Source organism: Symsagittifera roscoffensis, chromosome 7 (genome assembly GCF_963678635.1).
Source record: "Symsagittifera roscoffensis chromosome 7, txSymRosc1.1, whole genome shotgun sequence".
NCBI classification, from domain to species: Eukaryota; Metazoa; Xenacoelomorpha; order Acoela; family Convolutidae; genus Symsagittifera; species Symsagittifera roscoffensis.
The window spans coordinates 9,723,632-9,748,239 of NC_087068.1; the positions used below are offsets into that span (position 1 = coordinate 9,723,632).

The 24,608-nt window shown below is 34.9% G+C and overlaps 2 protein-coding genes across 2 annotated transcripts; one reads left to right on the forward strand and one right to left on the reverse strand.

The window, feature by feature from the left end:
• Positions 1-2,924: 2,924 nt before the first annotated feature.
• Positions 2,925-19,093, reverse strand: LOC134851882 (uncharacterized). Its single transcript, XM_063868157.1, has 7 exons — positions 18,794-19,093; positions 11,205-11,601; positions 10,847-11,009; positions 10,038-10,530; positions 4,032-4,428; positions 3,672-3,834; positions 2,925-3,501 (listed from the first exon to the last, which is right to left on the reverse strand). Exons 1-7 carry the CDS (start codon positions 19,057-19,059, stop codon positions 2,999-3,001), a joined length of 2,382 nt encoding a protein of 793 aa, XP_063724227.1. The 5' UTR covers positions 19,060-19,093; the 3' UTR covers positions 2,925-2,998.
• Positions 19,094-19,487: 394 nt separating this feature from the next.
• Positions 19,488-24,365, forward strand: LOC134851587 (uncharacterized). Its single transcript, XM_063867730.1, has 5 exons — positions 19,488-19,830; positions 22,866-23,113; positions 23,317-23,523; positions 23,751-24,041; positions 24,101-24,365. The coding sequence occupies exons 1-5, from the start codon at positions 19,769-19,771 to the stop codon at positions 24,331-24,333; spliced, it is 1,041 nt and encodes a 346-aa protein (XP_063723800.1). The 5' UTR covers positions 19,488-19,768; the 3' UTR covers positions 24,334-24,365.
• The last annotated feature ends 243 nt before the right edge of the window (positions 24,366-24,608 follow it).

Here is a 24,608-nt window from a genome sequence, read left to right on the forward strand (position 1 = left end):
GGTTTTATGGGCAAAAAAAATTTCCCACCCTCAAACTCCTGAAAATAATTTTCGACCCTAAAAAACCTAGGGAGCCAAAACTTTAGGATATGATAGATAGTGGCAAGATACACTATGGATAACCATTTGAGACCAATTCGACGCTTAGGCAGGAAGCTAGCGAAAACAAATACCTGGATCGAGCATAGGCATTTTACGCAAAATATTGAGCGGGGGAAAATCAATCAATTATACAGTGGCAATTGATAGTAGAAACAATCGAAAAAAGAGCCCTTGTGGACAAAACCAATGCGGCGACTCCTTCCGGTTTTTAAAGCCATTTGATTATCGGAAAAAGTGATTATTGACCTTAAGAAAGGGATAAAGCGGGAAGTGTTAATCTGAAATGGATTAAAATTATGGTCAGCATCCCCTCGGAACCCTTAGCCATCCTCCTGGACAATGACTTCATGTGACCCATAATTGACCTATGGCCGTTTAAGCCCCAAAATTATTAAAGTACTAAGTTAACAAGGGAAGATAGCATAATCCCAAGCATTAACCATTCGGAACGGGATAGGATCACCAGACTGATTTTTGAGGAAATTTATCCATATATGAATGATTAGAAGATGAAAAAACCGTCTCTTGATTATAGCTTTGAGTTAGTGGATTGAATTAGAGTGAAGCTGAACAAGCATTGAGTCAAACATAGCTTGATTGTGTGGCTTATAACATTAATTTCACTAGAAGAAAGAAAAAGTCCCAAGGATAACTTCATTAGTGAAAATAGTATGTCAAATTTACATTGCAGAGGCAATGCATAAATTAATCGCGCACCCCTATACTTGATCTAAATCATGAATTTCATTCTGGCCACGCTATAGACCCTTCCGCAATTGTTGTTCCTACTTTCGAAGAAAACGGAATATTTATACTCAGTGTGGTTTTTTTATTCGGTCAATTTTCGTCGATCGAAATAAAAGTTTTTGACAAAAAATGTTTATACCCCATTGAAGATATCGAATTCCTTAATTCAAACTTAAAAAATATTTTACCTCCGATTATTTTTTTGTAAAGTTCTGGGGGTTTGAAAATTGCCAAACTGACCATGTTCTGGACTAAATTATGCGCGCTTTGAAGAATTTATTCATATTGCTGAGAAGGTAACGCGAATTATTGTTCGGACTTTCGAAACGAAAGTAAAGGAACATTTATGCTGGGGTGGTTTTTTTTCTTCAGACAAATTTCGACTTTTTAACTAGCTATTTATGACGGAGTTTTTTTATACCATTCAAAAGGTATTGTTATCATGAGCTTGAATTTGAAAAGATATTTGACCTTTGATCCTTTTTCGTAGAGTTATGGGCATTTAAAGATTGGCATTTTAGCCAAACTAGGACAATTAACAAGTGATATATTTCGCGCTATTAACGTGTAAGCGGAGATTTAATCCGTCTTAGAAATCGTTCCAAATTGGTTGAAAGAAGCCTATTTGCCAAAATTTATTTGTTACAAGGAGCGAAAACTATCCTTTTGTACTTTATATGGCGTGTGGGGGGATCATTTTCATAAAAAAATTCTAATATTAGAGAGAAAAAATTTCCATTTTTTTTATTTATCTATTTAATTTTTTTTAGGTTATTACTGCTCCATAAACCTCAAAAGGCAGTCGGAACATTGACGGCTTCGGCCTGATACGAGCAGTCTTGTTTGTATGCGTTGCGAATTATCTCGCACAACAAAATCGTTTCAAAGTGAATCGAGGCTAGCTAATTGGTCGTTTTAACTTCGTACGACTCAAAATTTTACACTTTGATTTGGCCCAAATTAAATCTTAGTATTTTCTTTTCCCAAAAAATTTTCAATATGAGTTAAGGGACAGTCGGAACATTCAGGGCTTTGCCCTGATATACGAGCAGTCTTGTTTCGACTTTCCTAACGAAAGTAACGGAATTTTTGTGCTCGGGTGGGTATTATTTATTCAGACAAATTTCGACTTTTTAACTAGCCGTTTTTGACAAAATTTTTTTTCAAGCATTCGAAAAGTATTGTTGTCTTGAGCTTAACTTGAAAAGATCTTTTACCTGTGATCAATTTTCACAAAGTTATGGGGGCTTAAAGATTGCCATTTTGGGATAATTAACGCGAGCTGTATTTCGCGCTATTAACGCGTAAGCGGAGATTTAATCCGTCTTAGAAATTGTTCCAATTGGTTAAAGGAAGCTCATTTGCCAATTTGATTTGTTAATGTGAGAGAAATCTGTCACTTTGTACTTTATATGGCGTGCGGGTAGATGATTTTCACAAAAATCTCAATTTTCAAAATAAATTTTCATTTTATTTTTATTACATTTTATTTGTTTCATGTTATTACTATTCAATAGACCTTAAACGGCAGTCGGAAAATTCAGAGCTTCGCCCTGATACGAGCAGTCTGTTGGATATTTATTTGAACTCAATTAGCCCCATCGAAATTGTTGCGACCGTCAGTGACAGAACACTGTCGACAGGGCACAAAAGCGGGCAAACAGTATAATCCAAAAGTAACTTGCCAGAAAATTCACCCTTTCCTCATTGGGAGTAGTATTGAGCCAAGGAAGTCCCGCTGAACTCAGTACAAAAGGGATTTTATCTGCGGCGTAACTAAGCATGAGAAAAAACGTAGATAACCCTAATAATAACAGCTGTTAACAACTTAAAAACGCACCAATCACTCGGGGGAAGACGTCAAAATTTATGAGATATTACAGATTAAACTAAACTTCAAGCTGTCGTAAACCTCAAGAAACTCGTTGAACATTCACCAGATTAACCCGTTATAGCAAACTAGTACAATTTTTTTGGTCACTTTTATCAACTTTTGTCCGACCAACCTTGCTAACAATTTCGTTTGTCGTATTTCTGAAATAAAAAATCAATCGTCGCTAGCTCTCTATAAAACATAATTAATTATAAATCTATTTTTTTAAAGAAAGTTTTAAACGTGAATTACTTTTATAAACAGCAATTAACCTAATCATTCTATTTTCCAAAAACATTGCACAAAATTCTCAAGCTCATTTAAATCGCTGTAACCATACTTTTTGTACTCCGATATGCAAAACATTTCAAACGCTGTCCAATCCTTCTCATGAACAATTGCTTTCAAATCTGATACCATTCTCATCAGAACAATCAGTGACACCTGGTTCAAAGATGGTTCCACGAATACATTTTCTGCGGTCAATTGGAATGTTTTAACTAACTTCACAATTTCGGTCCAAATTTTTCTGTTCACACCGAATCGACTGTTCACTTCGTTGAAACTTTTGTTCACACCTTTCAAAAGAAGTTCACGCCTCTCTTTATTCTGATCTTTATTGTCCAAATTAGGGATGGAGACAATATGATGATCATTGCCTGGATTATTTTCTGATGAATTTATTAGTTGCTGTAATGCCATGTCTTGTGATTTCGAGTAAAATTGAGCAACTTTGAAACAAACGTCTTCACTCTGTAGACATTGATCCAAATTTCCACCTGTAAAAAAAATACTCTTCAATATTATTGAAATATCAGAACTTGATTTTACATCTTTAAATCGATTAGATTCCGTGAAGAAGTTTTAATTCAAAAAGTTGTTTCGAAAGATAGTATAAATGTTGCATCTTCTGAACTCTTTCAATTTCGAAGTATTTAATATAATTAACCTGTGGTCAAACTGATAGAAGCAGGCGCCTTCCACGACAAAATCTGATTGCACAATTTGCAATATCCCAAACTTCTCCTCTCAATTTTGGCTTCAACTTCATCTTCCTCTACATGCAGCTCAGTCTCAACTTTCTGGTCGACCAGTTCTGGCTTAAATTGTACCTAAAAACTGCTTTTTAAAAAACAGACATGGTTTCTAATTGATATTTAAGCCGACAAACACAATTCATTGTGATACGTTAACGGGCTGTAGAGCTACAGAATTATTGAAAAATCAATTGATATTTGAAGGCCACAAATAATATTTGCAGAACTTTTTGGAGCATTACTGTAATTCTTTCAAAACCTAATAATCCAACCTTTCTAGTTTTCTTCCTCGATTCCTGGTTTTTAACTAAAACTTCCCCATCTTCTTCATGCAACTCTTCAAGGCCGTATTCGGTCACAGTATATGTTGAACTCTCATTGACATCGCTATTCTTTTCATTTGATGGTCCAGTTCTCTGAAAACGCTCTTCGTTCAAACCCATCTCTCTCATCTCATAAAGTAACTCGTTCATAATGATTTCATCACCTGGTTTTCCTTTCGCACTCTTGGGATATAATTGTATTTGAGACGTTGATTCTCTAAAAGGGACTCCATCTTCCGTTGTTTTTGACCACACAGGCGCTGCTGAGATCTGATTGGCTAAGAATGAAGAAGCTGCGAAACACCAGTCGCTGCAAAACTTCCGTCGGTTTGTTAGATCGTATACCCTACAATTCAGTTAAATAACAAATTAACCAAAAAACAATCTGCGAAACCAAGAATATAACAACCTTGTAACAAATTTATTGGACCCCAAATTTTTGAAATAATTCTGACCTTCAAGCTAAAAAATAAATCGAAAACTTCGCAGAAGTTTGAGGTTTGCCTTTCTAAAGGCGTACTGTGAGTTATGTTTCATTGAAAATTGCATGACAGATCGGTGCTGAATGAACTTCTTTACAAATTGGGCTTGAAGTTACAATTGACGTCTCTGTAAAAGTGCAATTCGTTTGCTTTGCTCTTTCGACAATTCAAGTGCAATTTTGAAGACTAAGTTGCATTTTCAACGCCATTTACTGTCTCAGGGCCAGAATTATTGGAAAGTGTTGGCAATATCCTTTTAGATCAGCCCATCTGAGCGAAGTAAATTAAAGAAAAAGTGCTGATTTTGACGTCTGAAATCAATTTTCATTGCATTTCAACCGCATAGCTTTTAATAAATTTTAATTTCATTGCATTTAAACCGCATATAGAGAGTTGCAAAAAGTTCGGACAGACAGAATTAATTAAAAAGAGCAACTATCTCTAGACATGAACGGAAATTAAAACTGAAATAAAGATAACATCGAAATTTCATAAAGCAGAGTTTCGGGATCTACTTAACAATCCCCACTTTCAAGAAAGGGGGGGGGGATTGATAATTAGATTACTTGCAGCGAACTTTCGACCAATCAGAATGCAGCAAAATTCGAATTTACATACAATGCTCTAGTGCGACTTTACTATTTATATTTACAGGGTTGTATATTATTTAGTAAATACAATGGGGGGGGAATGCTAAGTAGATCCGAGTTTCGCTCAAAACTTATAACCACGGCGGGCAATTGCATCCGACGCGTCGAACTGTTTCATAGTAAAATCTGGATGTTCTTCGCAGTATATAAAAATTAGGCTAGCATAATTATCGGATAATCGACGATCTCGCATTTTGAACTTGGTCTGACAAAAAATTCAAGGTTGTTCGGCTTCAGATTTTGCATGCAAGAAAGCGTCGAGAAGCACTGATTGCTCATTTTAATTAATTCTGTCTGGCCGAACTTTTTGCTACTAATTATATATATAGAAAGTTGCAAAAAGTTTGGACAGACAGAATTAATTTAAAAGAGCAACTGTCTAGACATCAACGGAAACTAAAACTGAAATAAACATAACGTGGAAAGTTCATAAAACAGAGTTACGGGATCTACTTAACAATCCCCCTTTCAAGAAAGGGGAGGAGATCGTTACCAAGGTTACTTGCAGCAAACTGTCGACCAATCAGAATGCAGCAGAGTACGAATTTACATACAATGCTCTTGTGCGAAATTACTGTTCTTACTTACAGGGGTGGAGATTCTTTAGTAGATACAATAGGGGAATTGTTAAGTAGATCCGATTTTCGCTCAAAACCTATAACCACGGCAGGCAATTGCATCTGAAGTTTCGAAATGTTTTATAGTAAAATCTGGATGCTCATAGCAGTATTTTAAAATTAGGCTAGCCTAATCATCGGATAATCGACAACCTCGCAATTTGAATTAGGTCTGACAAATAATTCAAGGTTGTTCGGCTTCAGATTTTGCATGTAAAAAAGCATCGAAAAGCACTGATTGCTCATTTTAATTAATTCTGTCTGTCCGAACTTTTTGCTACTAATTATAATAAGTAGCAAGAAGTTCGGGCAGACAAAAATAATTAAAATGAACAATCAGTGCTTTTCGACGCTTTTTGCATGCAAAATCTGAAGCCGGACAACCCTGAATTTTTTGTCAGACCAAATTCGAAAAGCAAGATCGTCGATTATCCGATGATTATGCTAGCCTAAATTTTAAATACTTCAATCAACATCCAGATTTACTAAAAAATAGTTAGCGAAATTAGGTTAAGAATCAAAATCTAGAGGCATTTTGAGCAAAAAAAAAACAGATTAGGCCGTTCCAAAAAAAACGGAAATAAAAAGATGATCAAATCATTCAAAATTTAGAATTTTAGCCACTTTTGCAAAAATTTTCCTGTTTCAAGGTTTACTATTCGCTGCTTCTGATGCAGTTGCCCGCCGTGGTTATAAAATTTGAGCGATACTCTGCTTTATAAACTTTCGACGTTGTTTATTTCAGTTTTTTTTTCCGCTGATGTTAAAAAGGCAGTTGCTCTTTTTAATTAATTCTGTCTGTCCGAACTTTTTGCAACTCTCTATATAGAGAATTGCAAAAAGTTCGAACAGACAGAAATAATCAAAAAGAGCAATCTGCCAATTTTCAGCAGTTTTTGCATGCAAATTTGAATGTAAAAATTGTTTGAAAAAGGCCATTTGCTCTTTTCAATTCTTTTTGTCTGTCCGAACTTTTTGCTACTATAATTAGTAGCAAAAAGTTCGAACAGACAGAATTAATTAAAATGAGCAATCATTGCTTTTCAATGCTTTTTACATGCAAAATCTGAAGCCGAACAACCTTGAATTTTTTGTCAGACCAAAATCAAGTTGCGAGATAGTCGATTATCCGATGCTTATGCTAACCTAATTTTTAACTACTGTTATGAGCATCCAGATTTTACTATAAAACATTTCGACGCTCCGGATGCAATTGCCCGCCGTGGTTATAGGTTTTGAGCGACACTCGGATCTACTCAACAATCAACCTATTGCATCTACTAAAGAATCTCCACCCCTGTAAGTAAAAACAGTAATTTCGCACAAGAGCATTGTATGTAAATTCGGACTTTGCTGCATTCTGATTGGTCGACAGTTTGCTGCAAGTAACCTTAGTAACGATCTCCTCCCCTTTCTTGAAAGGGAGATTGTTAAGTAGATCCCGTAACTCTGCTTAATGAACTTTCCACGTTATGTTTATTTCAGTTTTAGTTTCCGTTGATGTCTAGACAGTTGCTCTTTTTCATTAATTCTGTCTGTCCAAACTTTTTGCAACTCTCTATAATTCTAGACAGTTGCAAAAAGTTGGATCAGATAGAATTAAATGAAAAGAGCAAATGACCTGTTTGAGAAAACTTTTGCATACAAAAACCAACTTTTCAGACAAAAATTATCACTCAAGGCACCTAAAAATTCAGATTTGCATGTAAAAATTGCTCAAAAATGGCAAATTGCTCTTTTTAACTAAGAGAGTTGCAAAAAACTCGGACAGACAGAATTAATTAAAGAGAGCAACTGACAGGACATCAACGGAAATTAAAACTGAAATAAACATAATGTCGAAAGTTCATAAAGCAGAGTTTCGCTCAAAACCTATAACAACAGTGGGCAATTGCATCCGAAGCGTCGAATAGTAAACCTTGAAACAGGATAATTGTTGCTCAGGGTAGCTGATGTTTTTTTGCAATTAATTTCCAAATTTTGATCGATTTGATCAACTTCAATTCAGTTTTTGGGGGCGTTCTTATCTGTTTTTTTGTTGTTAAAAATAACTCTAGATTTCGATTTTGCAACTTATTTTGCTAATTGTTTTTTTTATAAAATCTGAATGTTCATCAGCTTATTTAAATATTAAGCTGGCATAATCATTGGATAATCGATGATCTCGCATTTTGAATTTGGTCTGACAAAAAAATCAAGGTTTAGGCTTCAGATTTTGCATGCAAAAAAGCGTCGAAAAGAACTGATTGCTCGTTTTAATTAATTCTGTCTTTCCAATTTTTTTGCTACTAATTATATTTTTGCCTGTTTCAACCTTTTACTATTTATTAACATTAAGAAAACACAAAAGTTTTTAGAATTTCATCAGAATTAATATGGTGCAATTTTTTCTCCGAAATACTCAACCAAAATTTTGCCCCAAAAATGGGTCAATTTGGCTTTTTTCAATCAATCAAGAACTACGCTGAAACAACTTTGTTAATTGATCAGAAATATACATCAAGATATTGTTATCATGAGCTTCAATTTGAAAAGATATTTGACCTGTGATCATTTTCGTAGAGTTATGGGCGTTTAAAGATTGGCATTTTGGCCAAATTGGGACAATTAACAAGTGATATATTTCGCGCTATTAACGTGTAAGCGGAGATTTAATCCGTCTTAGAAATCGTTCCAAATTGGTTGAAAGAAGCTTATTTGCCATAATTTATTTGTTACAAGGAGCGAAATCTATCCTTTTGTACTTTATATGGGGTGTGGGGGATGATTTTCATATAAAATTTCAAATATTAGAGAAAAAAGTTCATTTTTTTTATTTATCTATTTAATTTTTTATAGGTTATTACTGCTCCATAAACCTTAAAAGGCAGTCGGAACATTCACGGCTTCGGCCTGATACGAGCAGTCTTGTTTGTATGCGTTGCGAATTATCTCGCACAACAAAATCGTTTCAAAGTGAATCGAGGCTAGCTAATTGGTCGTTTTAACTTCGTACCACTCAAAATTTTACACTTTGATTTGGCGCAAATTAATTCTTAATATTTTCTTTTCCCAAAAAATATTCAAGATGAATTAAGGGACAGTCGGAACATTCAGGGCTTTGCCCTGATATACGAGTAGTCTTGTTTCGACTTTCCTAACGAAAGTAACGGAATTTTTGTGCTCGGGTGGGTATTATTTATTCAGAAAAATTTCGACTTTTTAACTAGCCATTTTTGACGGAATTTTTTAAAATCATTCGAAAAGTATTGTTGTCCTGAGCTTAACTTGAAAAGATCTTTTACCTGTGATCCTTTTTCACAAAGTTATGGGGGCTTAAAGATTGCCATTTTGGCCAATTTGCGATAATTAACGCGAGCTGTATTTCGCGCTATTAACGCGTAAGCGGAGATTTAATCCGTCTTAGAAATTGTTCCAATTCGTTAAAGGAAGCTCATTTGCCAATTTGATTTGTTAATGGGAGAGAAATCTGTCACTTTGTACTTTATATGGCGTGCGGGTAGATGATTTTCACAAAAATCTCAATTTTTAAAATAAATTTTCATTTTATTTTTATTACATTTCATTTGTTTTATGTTATTACAATTCAATAGACCTTAAACGGCAGTCGGAACATTCAGAGCTTCGCACTGATACGAGCAGTCTTTTGGATATTTATTTGAACTCAATTAGACCCATCGAAATTGTTGCGACCCTCAGTGACAGAACACTGTCGACAGGGCACAAAAACGGGCAAACAGTATAATCCAAAAGTAACTTGCCAGAAAATTCACCCTTTCCTCATTGTGAGTAGTATTGAGCCATGGAAGTCCCGCTGAACTCAGTACAAAAGGGATTTTAACTGCGGCGTAACTAAGCATGAGAAAAAAACGTAGATAACCCTAATAATAACAGCTGATAACAACTGAAAAACGCACCAATCACTCGGGGGAAGACGTCAAAATTTATGAGATATTACAGATTTAACTAAACTTCAAGCTGTCGTAAACCTCAAGAAACTCGTTGAACATTCACCAGATTAACCCGTTATAGCAAACTAGTACATTTTTTTGGTCATTTTTATCAACTTTTGTCCGATCAACCTTGCTAACAATTTCGTTTGTCGTATTTCTGAAATAAAAATCCCTCATCGCTAGCTCTCTATAAAACATAATAAATTATAGAATCTATTTTTTTAAAGAAAGTTTTAAACGTCATTCTAATTTCCAAAAACATTGCACAAAATTCTCAAGCTCATTTAAATCGCTGTAACCGTACTTTTTGTACTCCGATATGCAAAACATTTCAAACGCTGTCCAATCCGTCTCATGAACAATTGTTTTCAAATCTGATACCATTCTCATCAGAACAATCAGTAACACCTGGTTCAAAGATGGTTCCACGAATACATTTTCTGCGGTCAATTGGAATGTTTTAACTAACTTCACAATTTCGGTCCAAATTTTTCTGTTCACACCGAATCGACTGTTCACTTCGTTGAAACTTTTGTTCACACCTTTCAAAAGAAGTTCACGCCTCTCTTTATTCTGATCTTTATTGTCCAAATTAGGGATGGACACAATATGTTGATCATTGCCTGGGTTTTTTTCTGATGAATTTATTAGTTGCTGTAATGCCGCGTCTTGTGATTTCGAGTAAAATTGAGCAACTTTGAAACAAAAGTCTTCATTCAGTAGACATTGATCCAGGAAATTTCCACCTATAAAAACTACTCTTCAATATTTTTAAAATACCAGAACTTGATTGTACATCTTTAAACCGATTAGATTCCGTCAAGAAGTTTTAATTTAAAAAGTTGTTTCGAAAGATAGTATATATGTTGCATCTGACTATGTTGCATCTTCTGAACTCTTTCAATTTCGAAGTATATAAAATGATATTTTCTGAATTTCGAACCTGCCAAAAGTTAAACAGCTTAACATATACTCTTCAGAAATAATTGCATCCAGTATTTTTAAGAGTTAACAAACTTAAACTTCAGCAGAAAAATTCTGAATCAGAAAATAATAATTAACCTGTGGTCAAACTGATAGAAGCAGGCGCCTTCCACGACATAATCTGATTGCACAATTTGCAATATCCCAAACTTCTCCTCTCAATTTTGGCTGCAACTTCATCTTCCTCTACATGCAGCTCAGTCTCAACTTTCTGGTCGACCACTTCTGGCTTAAATTGTACCTAAAAACTGCTTTTTAAAAAACAGACATGGTTTCTAATTGATATTTAAGCCGACAAACAATTCATTGTGATACGTTAACGGGCTGTAGAGCTACAGAATTATTGAAAAATCAATTGATATTTGAAGGCCACAAATAATATTTGCAGAACTTTTTGGAGCATTACTGTAATTCTTTGAAAACCTAATAATCCAACCTTTCTAGTTTTCTTCCTCGATTCATGGTTTTTAACTAAAACTTCCCCATCTTCTTCATGCAACTCTTCAAGGCCGTATTCGGTCACAGTATATGTTGAACTCTCATTGACATCGCTATTCTTTTCATTTGATGGTCCAGTTCTCTGAAAACGCTCTTCGTTCAAACCCATCTCTCTCATCTCATAAAGTAACTCGTTCATAATGATTTCATCACCTGGTTTTCCTTTCGCACTCTTGGGATATAATTGTATTTGAGACGCTGATTCTCTAAAAGGGACTCCATCTTCCGTTGTTTTTGACCACACAGGCGCTGCTGAGATCTGATTGGCTAAGAATGAAGAAGCTGCGAAACACCAGTCGCTGCAAAACTTCCGTCCGTTTGTTAGATCGTATACCCTACAATTCAGTTAAATAACAAATTAACCAAAAAACAATCTGCGAAACCAAGAATATAACAACCTTGTAACAAATTTATTGGACCCCAAATTTTTGAAATAATTCTGACCTTCAAGCTAAAAAATAAATCGGAAACTTCGCAGAAGTTTGAGGTTTGCCTTTCTAAAGGCGTACTGTGAGTTATGTTTCATTGAAAATTGCATGACAGATCGGTGCTGAATGAACTTGGGCTTGAAGTTACAATTGACGTCTCTGTAAAAGTGCAATTCGTTTGCTTTGCTCTTTCGACAATTCAAGTGCAATTTTGAAGACTAAGTTGCATTTTCAACGCCATTTACTGTCTCAGGGCGAGAATTATTGGAAAGTGTTGGCAATATCCTTTTAGATCAGCCCATCTGAGCGAAGTAAATTAAAGAAAAAGTGCTGATTTTGACGTCTGAAATCAATTTTCATTGCATTTCAACCGCATAGCTTTTAAGAAATTTTAATTTCATTGCATTTAAACCGCATATAGAGAGTTGCAAAAAGTTCGGACAGACAGAATTAATTAAAAAGAGCAACTATCTCTAGACATGAACGGAAATTAAAACTGAAATAAAGATAACATCGAAATTTCATAAAGCAGAGTTTCGGGATCTACTTAACAATCCCCACTTTCAAGAAAGGGGGGGGATTGATAATTAGATTACTTGCAGCGAACTTTCGACCAATCAGAATGCAGCAAAATTCGAATTTACATACAATGCTCTTGTGCGAAATTACTGTTTTTACTTACAGGGGTGGAGATTCTTTAGTAGATACAATAGGGGGATTGTTAAGTAGATCCGAGTTTCGCTCAAAACTTATAACCACGGCGGGCAATTGCATCCGACGCGTCGAACTGTTTCATAGTAAAATCTGTATGTTCTTCGCAGTATAAAAAAATTAGGCTAGCATAATCATCGGATAATCGACGATCTCGCATTTTGAACTTGGTCTGACAAAAAATTCAAGGTTGTTCGGCTTCAGATTTTGCATGCAAGAAAGCGTCGAGAAGCACTGATTGCTCATTTTAATTAATTCTGTCTGTCCGAACTTTTTGCTACTAATTATATATATAGAGAGTTGCAAAAAGTTTGGACAGACAGAATTAATTAAAAAGAGCAACTGTCTAGACATCAACGGAAACTAAAACTGAAATAAACATAACGTGGAAAGTTCATAAAACAGAGTTACGGGATCTACTTAACAATCCCCCTTTCAAGAAAGGGGAGGAGATCGTTACTAAGGTTACTTGCAGCAAACTGTCGACCAATCAGAATGCAGCAAAGTACGAATTTACATACAATGCTCTTGTGCGAAATTACTGTTTTTACTTACAGGGGTGGAGATTCTTTAGTAGATACAAAAGGGGAATTGTTAAGTAGATCCGAGTTTCGCTCAAAACCTATAACCACGGCAGGCAATTGCATCCGAAGTTTCGAAATGTTTTATAGTAAAATCTGGATGCTCATAGCAGTATTTTAAAATTAGGCTAGCCTAATCATCGGATAATCGACAACCTCGCAATTTGAATTAGGTCTGACAAAAAATTCAAGGTTGTTCGGCTTCAGATTTTGCATGTAAAAAAGCATCGAAAAGCACTGATTGCTCATTTAAATTAATTCTGTCTGTCCGAACTTTTTGCTACTAATTATAATAAGTAGCAAGAAGTTCGGGCAGACAAAAATAATTAAAATGAACAATCAGTGCTTTTCGACGCTTTTTGCATGCAAAATCTGAAGCCGGACAACCCTGAATTTTTTGTCAGACCAAATTCGAAAAGCAAGATCGTCGATTATCCGATGATTATGCTAGCCTAATTTTTAAATACTTCAATCAACATCCAGATTTACTAAAAAATAGTTAGCGAAATTAGTTTAAGAATCAAAATCTAGAGGCATTTTGAGCAAAAAAAAACAGATTAGGCCGTTCCAAAAAAAACGGAAATAAAAAGATGATCAAATCATTCAAAATTTAGAATTTTAGCCACTTTTGCAAAAATTTTCCTGTTTCAAGGTTTACTATTCGCTGCTTCTGATGCAGTTGCCCGCCGTGGTTATAAGTTTTGAGCGATACTCTGCTTTATAAACTTTCGACGTTGTTTATTTCAGTTTTTTTTTCCGCTGATGTTAAAAAGGCAGTTGCTCTTTTTAATTAATTCTGTCTGTCCGAACTTTTTGCAACTCTCTATATAGAGAGTTGCAAAAAGTTCGAACAGACAGAAATAATCAAAAAGAGCAATCTGCCAATTTTCAGCAGTTTTTGCATGCAAATTTGAATGTAAAAATTGTTTGAAAAAGGCCATTTGCTCTTTTCAATTCTTTTTGTCTGTCCGAACTTTTTGCTACTATAATTAGTAGCAAAAAGTTCGGACAGACAGAATTAATTAAAATGAGCAATCAGTGCTTTTCAATGCTTTTTACATGCAAAATCTGAAGCCGAACAACCTTGAATTTTTTGTCAGACCAAAATCAAGTTGCGAGATAGTCGATTATCCGATGCTTATGCTAGCCTAATTTTTAACTACTGTTATAAGCATCCAGATTTTACTATAAAACATTTCGACGCTTCGGATGCAATTGCCCGCCGTGGTTATAGGTTTTGAGCGACACTCGGATCTACTCAACAATCAACCTATTGCATCTACTAAAGAATCTCCACCCCTGTAAGTAAAAACAGTAATTTCGCACAAGAGCATTGTATGTAAATTCGGACTTCGCTGCATTCTGATTGGTCGACAGTTTGCTGCAAGTAACCTTGGTAACGATCTCCTCCCCTTTCTTGAAAGGGAGATTGTTAAGTAGATCCCGTAACTCTGCTTAATGAACTTTCCACGTTATGTTTATTTCAGTTTTAGTTTCCGTTGATGTCTAGACAGTTGCTCTTTTTCATTAATTCTGTCTGTCCAAACTTTTTGCAACTCTCTATAATTCTAGACAGTTGCAAAAAGTTGGATCAGATAGAATTAAATGTAAAGAGCAAATGACCTATTTGAGAAAACTTTTGCATACAAAAACCAACTTTTCAGACAAAAATTATCACTCAAGGCACCTAAAAATTCAGATTTGCATGTCAAAATTGCTCAAAAATGGCAAATTGCTCTTTTTAACTAAGAGAGTTGCATAAAACTCGGACAGACAGAATTAATTAAAGAGAGCAACTGACAGGAAATCAACGGAAATTAAAACTGAAATAAACATAATGTCGAAAGTTCATAAAGCAGAGTTTCGCTCAAAACCTATAACAACAGTGGGCAATTGCATCCGAAGCGTCGAATAGTAAACCTTGAAACAGGATAATTGTTGCTCAGGGTAGCTGATGTTTTTTTGCAATTAATTTCCAAATTTTGATCGATTTGATCAACTTCAATTCAGTTTTTGGGGGCGTTCTTATCTGTTTTTGTTGTTGTTAAAAATAACTCTAGATTTCGATTTTGCAACTTATTTTGCTAATTGTTTTTTTTATAAAATCTGAAGGTTCATCAGCTTATTTAAATATTAAGCTGGCATAATCATTGGATAATCGACGATCTCGCATTTGAACATTATTTAGTAAATACAATGGGGGGGGGGGGGGAATGCTAAGTAGATCCGAGTTTCGCTCAAAACTTATAACCACGGCGGGCAATTGCATCCGACGCGTCGAACTGTTTCATAGTAAAATCTGGATGTTCTTCGCAGTATATAAAAATTAGGCTGGCATAATTATCGGATAATCGACGATCTCGCATTTTGAACTTGGTCTGACAAAAAATTCAAGGTTGTTCGGCTTCAGATTTTGCATGCAAGAAAGCGTCGAAAAGAACTGATTGCTCGTTTTAATTAATTCTGTCTGTCCAATTTTTTTGCTACTAATTATATTTTTGCCTGTTTCAACCTTTTACTATTTATTAACATTAAGAAAACACAAAAGTTTTTAGAATTTCATCAGAATTAATATGGTGCAATTTTTTCTCCGAAATACTCAACCAAAACTTTGCCCCAAAAATGGGTCAATTTGGCTTTTTTCAATCAATCAAGAACTACGCTGAAACAACTTTGTTAATTGATCAGAAATATACATCACAAGAAGCCTCATGCACAGTCCAACAAAGTTCTTGAACAGTTGAATCTCCAAAAATCTGTAAAAGAGAAACTATTTTTGCTTGATAGTCAAAAAACGTGATTTTTACTATATAAAACCCAAAACCTTTGCTTAAAAACAAATTTTAAAGAGTTTACTCAAATTTTTGGAAATTTGACCTTTCTAGAAATTTGTTACGCTGTGTAAGAGGCTTCTTGTGCTATATATATATTTCTCATCAATTAATAAAGTAGTTTCAGCGTAATTTTTGATTAAATGAAAAAAGGCAATCTGACCCATTTTTGGGGTAAAATTTTGGCTGAGACTCCCGGAGAAAAAATTGCACCATATTAATTCTGATGAAATTCTAAGCAACTTCTGTTCTCTTCACTTTTTGTCTGCTCTTAATCCAAATCGAGAAAAAAGCGTTTAAAATTCAAGTTATATTCGTTTTTTTTCCGCATAATTTAAATCAGCACTGAATAAATTTTTGCAATAATTCTCACCTTCATGCTGAAAGTAAATAGACGCAGTTTTTTTTGACGCTCACTCGCTTGCCTTTTTGACGGCGTTCTATGTGCTCTCATATAGAGAGTTGCAAAATTTGAAACAGACCGATTTAAATATAAACAGCAAATGCCCTATTTTGGTCAAGTTTTCAGAAAGGAAGTATGTCTGAAGCTGACCTATAAATCCAATGTTTCATGCAAAAATTGCTCAAATTTGAAAAATTGCCATTTTTTAAATCATTGTTTTTTTCAATTAATCTGTAAAAAAAAACAATTTTTTACAAGTTATTTTAAAAGCATGTATGAAAAGACAAAATTAGCTAAAAAAAGCTATCTGGCCTTTTTAAGCAATTTAAGCGTGCACAGCTGATTTTAGCGGACTTTGAGACAGACATACTCTGAACAAAGCTTTAGCATGCAAAAATATTCTGAAATAGGTCATTTGCTCTTTCTAATTCTTTTTGTCTGTGCAAACTTTGTGCAACTCACTTTGATATAAGCTACAAAAGCTTCTTTTTCAATTTGGTAATTTTTTGCTCTTTTTAGTGTTTTTTGTTACAAGTCTCAATAGAAAAATAGAAAAAACGCGCTCTCAAGTAGCGTCCAATTTCGGTCTAAAATAGTTTTAGTGAAATTTCGTATAATTATATAGTTAATGCCAAACTGTTGGCAATATCTTTTCGGTCAACGATTCTAAACGAAGTTAAGTAACCTATAATTGCTCATTTTGACGGCGAAATTCATCTTATACTGATTTGAGCACAAGAATACGATTTCCGAAAAATTACTTAACCTAAAGTGCAATGGTTTTTGACCGATTAAACTGCAAGGTCACCGATATTTCCAATTAGTTGGCATTATATAAAAAAGTAGCAAAACATTGGAGCAGACAGAAGTACTAAGGAGCAATCTGTAAGTTTTGAGCAACCTTTGCATGCAAATTTGAGTTTTTAGGTGACCTTGAGTGATCTTGTCTGAAAAATGAGCTTTTGTATGCAAAATTTTTCTTAAAAAGGTCATTTCCTCTTTTTAATTAATTCTGTCTGTTTCAACTTCTTGCGACTCTCTATAAAACCATGTAAAGAAACATTTAAAAAATCCAATCAACATAGAACAACCGTTTCTGACATGGTTGCTCACTTTTTATTAAAATTTTTCTTTGGAAATACGAAACATTCAGTCTCAGAAAAAAAACAGTGAACGCTTGGACATTACTAGAAGCTTTTGGCTGTGTTTATCGTGAGTTTTTTTTTCTGAGATTGAATGTTTCGTATTTCCAAAAAAAAGTTAGGAAAAGTGAGCAACTATGTCAAAAACGGTTGTTCTATGTTGATTGGTTTTTTAAATGTTTCTTTACGTGGTTTTATAGAGAGTTGCAAGAAGTTGGAACAGACAGAATTAATAAAAAAGAGTAAATAACCTATTTCAGAAAGCCGACAACACGTGGTTAGACGCCAATTAAACCGAAAACAAAAATGCCAAATGAAAAAAATTTGAGCAATTAAAAAAAATTGAACTTTTATCTTTTATACTACCAACCGACCTGATTTATGAATTTTAAAAAATCAGCTTTAATTGATGTCAAAAAAGTTCACTGAACCAGATCCGAAATAATTTAGGCTGAATAAAACTTCTAGGCAAAAAAAAACTTAAAATATACCAGTGAGTTATACTAGCTTTAAAAACTACAGGAGTTAATCAACGACACTTGAAACTATAATGAGAAATGGATAGTGCAAAAAAATCGTATTGCAACTAAGCCGACAAACTAAAAACCGACAAATCAATTTTCCGAGGAACGAAATTTCAATTCCAGATACTGAAAAAAAAACGTCCGGACGGGACTCGAACCGATGACCATAGGTTGCTAAAGCAACTGCATTACCCCCAGACCAAGTGCAATGGGGCCTGGAAGTTGCTAAGGTTCGATAACAAAGCAACATCAACTTCAATTACAAATGTGTAAGAAGAGTAGTTTATGGGTAAAAAGTCTAGTTCCCGATTGAAAGACACTTCCTCTCGCAAGTTTAAAATCAGCGTTCGAAGTTTAAATTTTCGATCGTTTCGTCCGGATAACAAATCAGCACTGCATATATAGAGAGTTGGAACAGACAAAAAAATGAAAACAGCAAATGACGTATTTCAGTCAATTTATGCATGCAAAAGCTATTTTTCAATAGAAAAAGAGTTTCTCAAGGTCCCCTAAAAGTTCAAATTTGCATGCAAAATTGGTCAGAATTGTCGTATAGCTCGGTTTTAGTTTAAATGTATTTTGTTTGCTCACACTTTTCGCAAGTTATTATAATATGTGGCGAAAAATTGGAACAGACATAATTAATTTTAAAAAGCAAGTAGCCAATTTTGAGCTATTTTAGCAAATTTGAATTTTCCGCTATTTTTGAGGCACACTTTGTCTGGAAAATTAGTTTTTGCATGCAAAAATTGTCTGAAATAGGTAATTTTCCCGTTATAATTAATTAATCTGTTCAAAATTTTTACGACTCTATGAATGCACAAATTGCAAATACACTGCAAGCCGCTTTTCCAGAGGCAAACCCGAAAAACAAATTAGCACAAAATTTTTGGACGTAACTATCTACCTTTTACTTTGGCTGAATATTGTGAACTGCTGTGTATCTTTTTTTGATGTACCATTGATATCAACTTCATTTCCACAGCAGGGATATCCACAAACTCCGCCTATTGACCTTTCTTCTTCTATATCTCCATAATGTTGCTGCGAAATCCAGGGCAATATATTTAGTAGAAGGTCATCCGGGTCAACTGTTTCAGTCTCTATACATTTAAAGATCAGTTCCTTCGCAAAGGCTTCTTTTCGTCTCCGTTCTGCAAATCTTTCTTCCATATTATTCCGTCAACTTTTGTTTAATGCCATGCCATGATCTGAAACCGTCAGTTTTTCTATGTTTTTTTTTCGAGATAGAGCCCTGACTATAATTGAACACTGAGATCAAGCAGCTTCGCTCATTTGAAGCGATGAAAATTTAACAACTATATATTAACACGACATTGAAATATTGGACAAACTCAACCCCACACTGAGAAATTACTTTTCGACCATAAAAATGTTAGTCACTCATCAAAATACCACGCGTAGTATATGTGCGTTCACAACGCTTCAAATCTTTCAACGATGTCGTCTTCAAAATTCTGATTAAAAACATCAACAGCAATTGCCTTACAATTTGAACAAAAATTAGAAAAGTCTCCAAAAATATGCACGTTGCATTCTAAGCGCAAAATTTGATTGTAATTTTTGATGAGCTCATTGTATTGTTGTTTCTGCACTCTTAACAAGAACGAGTTTATGAACTGCAGTAGCTTTTAGTCTCAAACTAATTGGTCTACTGTCAGACCAATTTCGATTACTTTTTTCATTACTAGCACGTTACAATGCAAATTACAAAGCACTTAGCAGACGAAAAACGTTAAATCCTCAGTAATAAAAATTTTACAAAACAAGTTTCACAGCTGGTCATTCACGTCAGATAAATTACGGCACGTAACTGATAAATTACTTGAAATTAAAAAAAAATTATTAGCTCGGACTGAAGATGGGTTCCGAGCAGAATCCAGTGACTCTTCACGCCAACTACAACTTGGACAAGGCACTGAGGTAAGGGATTAAAAATGGGTCCGCTATTTCCCAGTCCCTAAACTTGATTTTTTAAAACTAAAATTCAATGTAGGAAATCCTATTTAATGACTTTTGATGCTCTAAACTGTTATAAAACATGTCAGTGTCTACAACAATTCATACGTGTAAATACTTGTAAGAACAATTTCTAGACAACTTTATAGTAAGTTTTTACGAGCGTGGGAGACTAAAAAAGCCAATGGGTCATTGTTTAATCTCTTCAAGATATCGTTTCTGACATGCCATGAAAGCTAACGCTTTCCAAAATCCTCAAGTTGTAGGGGAAAGCTACTTTTTGTTAAGTGGTCAATGGATAATAATTCGAAAACTTTTATACTCTAGATTATCAAAATACCAGTAACGAAATTGCTACACAAAGCTTTGCTTTGAGACTATGCGATGCATTGAAAACACTAACGATTTCGAATTGATACCAACGAATCGATTTTGAAGACTAATTGAAATTACGTTCAGCGGCATTGGAACTACTTGTTTACGACATCAAAAAATTGGGACATCAAATTCAAAAAGACTGATGCCAGACAAAAAAACATAGCATTGCACGCTAGCGTGACACATATGAAGCGAAAGCCACAAGTCGAAAACTTTTTAAATGTCAAAAAACCACAACACCAAACGTTTCATAATTTAATTCATAATGATATATAATTTGAAGAAAGCACGACCAGCAATACCATCGCCGGCATGAAAAACTTTTTCTCAACGTTTATCGAGCAGTAATTACGCGGACAAAACTAAGGTGAACTACCGCTTAGCTGAAAACAAAATTGTTGTCACGATAAACTTTTAGCTATAAAGTTATGAAATTCGACCCTTACACTTGTTTGTTTCTTTAGGGGGTACAAAATAATTTTTTTCTTCAAATGACACAAAATTAGGCCACCAAAAAAAACATCAGCTGGACCATTTTGGCCGAACAAAGCTTTCGGGCGAATTAAGCAAAAAACAAGAACATGAAAATACACAAAGTCGGAGCTATATAAAATTAAAACTGCATTCATGTAACTGCAATGAAAATAGTTTACGGCACAAAAACATTCCGTAAAGTAAGGCGATAAAATTCTCAGCAACTAAGACAAAATAACCAGACAAATTATATGCCGCCATTTTTTAAAACGGAAAATTTTTAGCTCGATGAAAAACACCCAGACCGAAATCAAACCTACGACCTTGACCGTACCAAAATTTCAAAGAAAAACAAATGCCCGTGAAAATTCTTGAAATCCAAGAACAATTTATGACAAATTATTGATAAAATTAAGCCAATTTGAGACTGGATCAATAAGTAAAGTTTTTATTCCGCTAGGAAATCTGAAAACTAAAATCCACAATCTGAAACTAAATGCCGATTAGGTTTTTCATGGCCTTTACACCTTTGCTGTTCCATAATGGAGTTTGTATTCATGTACCAAAGGGAACGAAGTAAATTTTAAAATAAACAAAACCAAGTTTGAGAGTGAGCAAAATTAAGACATTTCAGAAAAAATCATCACGACCTGATTAACTTAAAATCACTTCGTTCTTCCACACTTCTATTTGATAAGTCTATTTTCCACTTTGATTGCTCTCCCAAATCGCAAGCGCAATTTTAGCCGATCAAAAAGCAGCCTTTTCTGAAAGCTTTCGGGTGACCGAAAAATCTGTTTCCTGAAAAATAATTCAATTTGTTTTTGCGATTCTCCTTTTGACTTTTTCAGAGTACTACACAAAAACTCAAAAACATTTTATTTCCTAAAAAATCTCAAAAATTTAATGCCTCTGAAATTAGGAATCGATTGTATTATTTTAAAGAAAAATTGCATAGGTAAAAGCTCGCATTTAATTAGAACTAAATTGATTTTGATTTAAATTTTCAAGACTTTTTTGTGTTTCTAGAGGAGGCGTCGTTTGAAGTTTGTTTACTTTCAAACGACGCAACATTAGGTCAGAAAGCCGATTAAATTTCAGCCGGACTATATTCGGCCTAAAACGCTTCAGAAACAAAAGGTAAAAATACCAAGTCAAGGCTTATAAACATGAAAATTACATACGTAAATCAACAAGACTTTCAATTACAATTTGTTCATTTTCTTACACTGCAAGAGAAGTCAAATTACGTGATCTGGCAACTAAGTCGACAAAACATAAGCAGACAAACGGAGTCCGAAAAAACTTTCAAACTAATATATACTGAAAAAAAAACAGGTCCAGCCGGCACTCAATTCGAGACTTTAGGATTCAAGGGCAACTGCATTTCTTCGGTGGAATCCCTCATACGCGAGGGACCGAATGCGCGAAAAGAAATCAGCCGATCAGATTTCAATAATCTAAAACTTGGAAAGAAAGCGTGAAAATCTGAAAGCGTGAAACATTTCCAGGGACTTAATATTGATTTTGGCCGAATACAAAAACGGCAGAAATATGCAAAATTTTCAAATTGTCACTGACCGCCACCGAATTGGAACAAATTTTATATTTCAAGTGTTTCCTTTTGAAAGAAGCAAAATATTTAATTGAATGACCATCGATTCTTTTTAAAAATTGACTTTCGGCTAATTTTGTTTCAGGTCTTTCGCCAACAAGTTTTTCACCCATTCAGTCCTTAGCCCCCCATTTCCTCTAGGCATGATGAAAACGTGCATAAAAAAATCCTTTGAGCATGTTACGTACTTCGAATTGAATTGAACAATCACTTGAAAAACATTTTCCAGAAAAAAAACACACCCGGTAAATACGCCTACAAAAATTGGGCCAAAATCAATTAAGCCTAGAGAAACGACCAATTTTACATCTAAGATTTTTTACCAGAAGATCCAGTAACCCATATACACAGTAGTAACTCAAGATGTTAAACGTACTGAAAAGGGAGATCTTGAAATTGGAGATCATCCTGTGAACAAAATTCTTTACGGGAAAAAAGTCTTGAACCCGATTGCAATACACTTGTTTATCGCAAGGGTGAAAAACAAGTGAAAAAATTAACGCGGTTACTTCTAACTTAAATCGATGTTTAGTGTAGAGATGTACAACCTCAACATGAGGAAAAAGTACGTTTGTGCCCGTATCAACGCAGAACAGAACGTGCTCTACCGCAGGTTCCAGCGCAAGATCCAATCCTCTCAGATGCAACACGCCAGATCTACCGGGGACAAAGAAATCATCAAAAAGTTGAGGGCTGAACAGAAAGAGAGAAATGCTCACCTCAGTTCGTCAAGCTACAAAGAAAGCTTGGAACGACGGGCATCAGTAATGATTGTTACAGGTTAGCAGTACTGCACAATAAAAAATTTTGTGATCCAACAGCTGGTGTTGAACTGGAATTGTTTTTAATTCTTGTTGATTTGTAATTTCATTTAAATAGAATCCCGTACATATTTAAGTAAAGGAACTGAAGTAGTAATTGATTTTCTAGGGCTGCACTATGAAATTTTCATTTGAAAAATAATGAATGTCTTGACCTCTCAGGTGATTTTGGACAACCTGAAATGCGACCATGGACTTCCAGTGCAGTGTGCAGGTCCAGACCTTCGACCACAGCTACAACTAGCAGACATGCTGCTACGTATACCGGACCACGGACCTCCAGACAGTCCACCGCTAGACCAATGACTGCAACTACCAATGCGACAGGGAGCAGGGCAGCTCGTAGGCCGAGCGAAGACATTAACAAAGGTTGATAAAAGTTATTACCAAAATTATTTCTCTCATTCATGGCTCCAAGTAAAATCTCGGTTCTCTTAAAGACTTTATCGAATATCGTCTTTCGTATAACAGATCACTCGCCCCCAATCAAAATAGAGCACCCCGTAATGCAAAAATCAGCTGCCTTGACTCTATCTTGGAAGGCAACAAATTAAGAAAGGGTCCGATTATCTTACAAAATATATTTCTGATTTCAGTCGCCAAAGAGAACCAATCAATACAAGAAGAGGAATACGAGGAAGAAGCGATCATGGTGACCCAGAAAAAGAAGTTCAAGATGCTGGAGAAACGCCAATCAACTCCCGGAGTCAGTATCAGTCACCCACATACAGCACAAAACAAAAAGGAGATCAAGTCACTTATGCAATACGGACACGAGGGTCCGACACTTTTAGAAATCCACAAGATCATCGTTGCAGAGAAACATTACCCACTGAAAATCGAAGATCTCAAAAATGAAATCGAACCTCTGATGGCATCAGAATCAGGTTAGTCATTGTAAAATCAATGTACAAAAAACAGCATACCTAAAATATTTCTGTTTCAGATCTCAGGGAAGACTACAACGTTGTACTCTCGAAGTCGTTTGAAACAACCAACCCTCGACAATCTGGGTTTCAAAAATTCGATTCAACGTTTACGCCCGAAGAAGAAAGAGCAAGATGCGAAGGAAATCTGTTTGTTTCAAACTTCACTCTCAAACATTTGAAAAATTTACATTGGCGCCCGGATGATAAAATAATACGAAACCAAAGACGGCCAAAAACTGCCCGAATTTAACTGAAATCATGAAATCAAAAACAATAATAATGAAATATACACCTGAGCTTTTTTGAGTTTCTAGAAAACTAAGCAACCAAATCTTTTTCCTCCCCTCTTCAACATTCAAACTTTACTAGTGAAACTTTGTTCACGTTATCCGAATTCCGAATGTAACAAAAACTGGCATGCGAACTAATTAGGCCATGACATACATATTTTGTCTTCATGTTTAACCTTGTAAAACCCCTCGTTACACCATAAAGATGATGCTGATGCTTATGTGTGGTGGGGGG

Excerpts from the sequence above, each read along its gene's own strand:
- LOC134851882 (XM_063868157.1), bottom strand. The coding sequence starts at position 19,059 with ATGGAAGAAAGATTTGCAGAACGGAGACGAAAAGAAGCCTTTGCGAAG. Across the intron at positions 4,429-10,037 it reads AATTTTGTGCAATGTTTTTG|GGTATACGATCTAACAAACC; the intron begins GAAATTAGAATG and ends ACTGAATTGTAG. Across the intron at positions 3,835-4,031 it reads CGAGGAAGAAAACTAGAAAG|GTACAATTTAAGCCAGAACT; the intron begins GTTGGATTATTA and ends AGCAGTTTTTAG.
- LOC134851587 (XM_063867730.1), top strand. The coding sequence starts at position 19,769 with ATGGGTTCCGAGCAGAATCCAGTGACTCTTCACGCCAACTACAACTTG. Across the intron at positions 19,831-22,865 it reads AACTTGGACAAGGCACTGAG|TGTAGAGATGTACAACCTCA; the intron begins GTAAGGGATTAA and ends ATCGATGTTTAG. Across the intron at positions 23,114-23,316 it reads ATCAGTAATGATTGTTACAG|GTGATTTTGGACAACCTGAA; the intron begins GTTAGCAGTACT and ends TTGACCTCTCAG.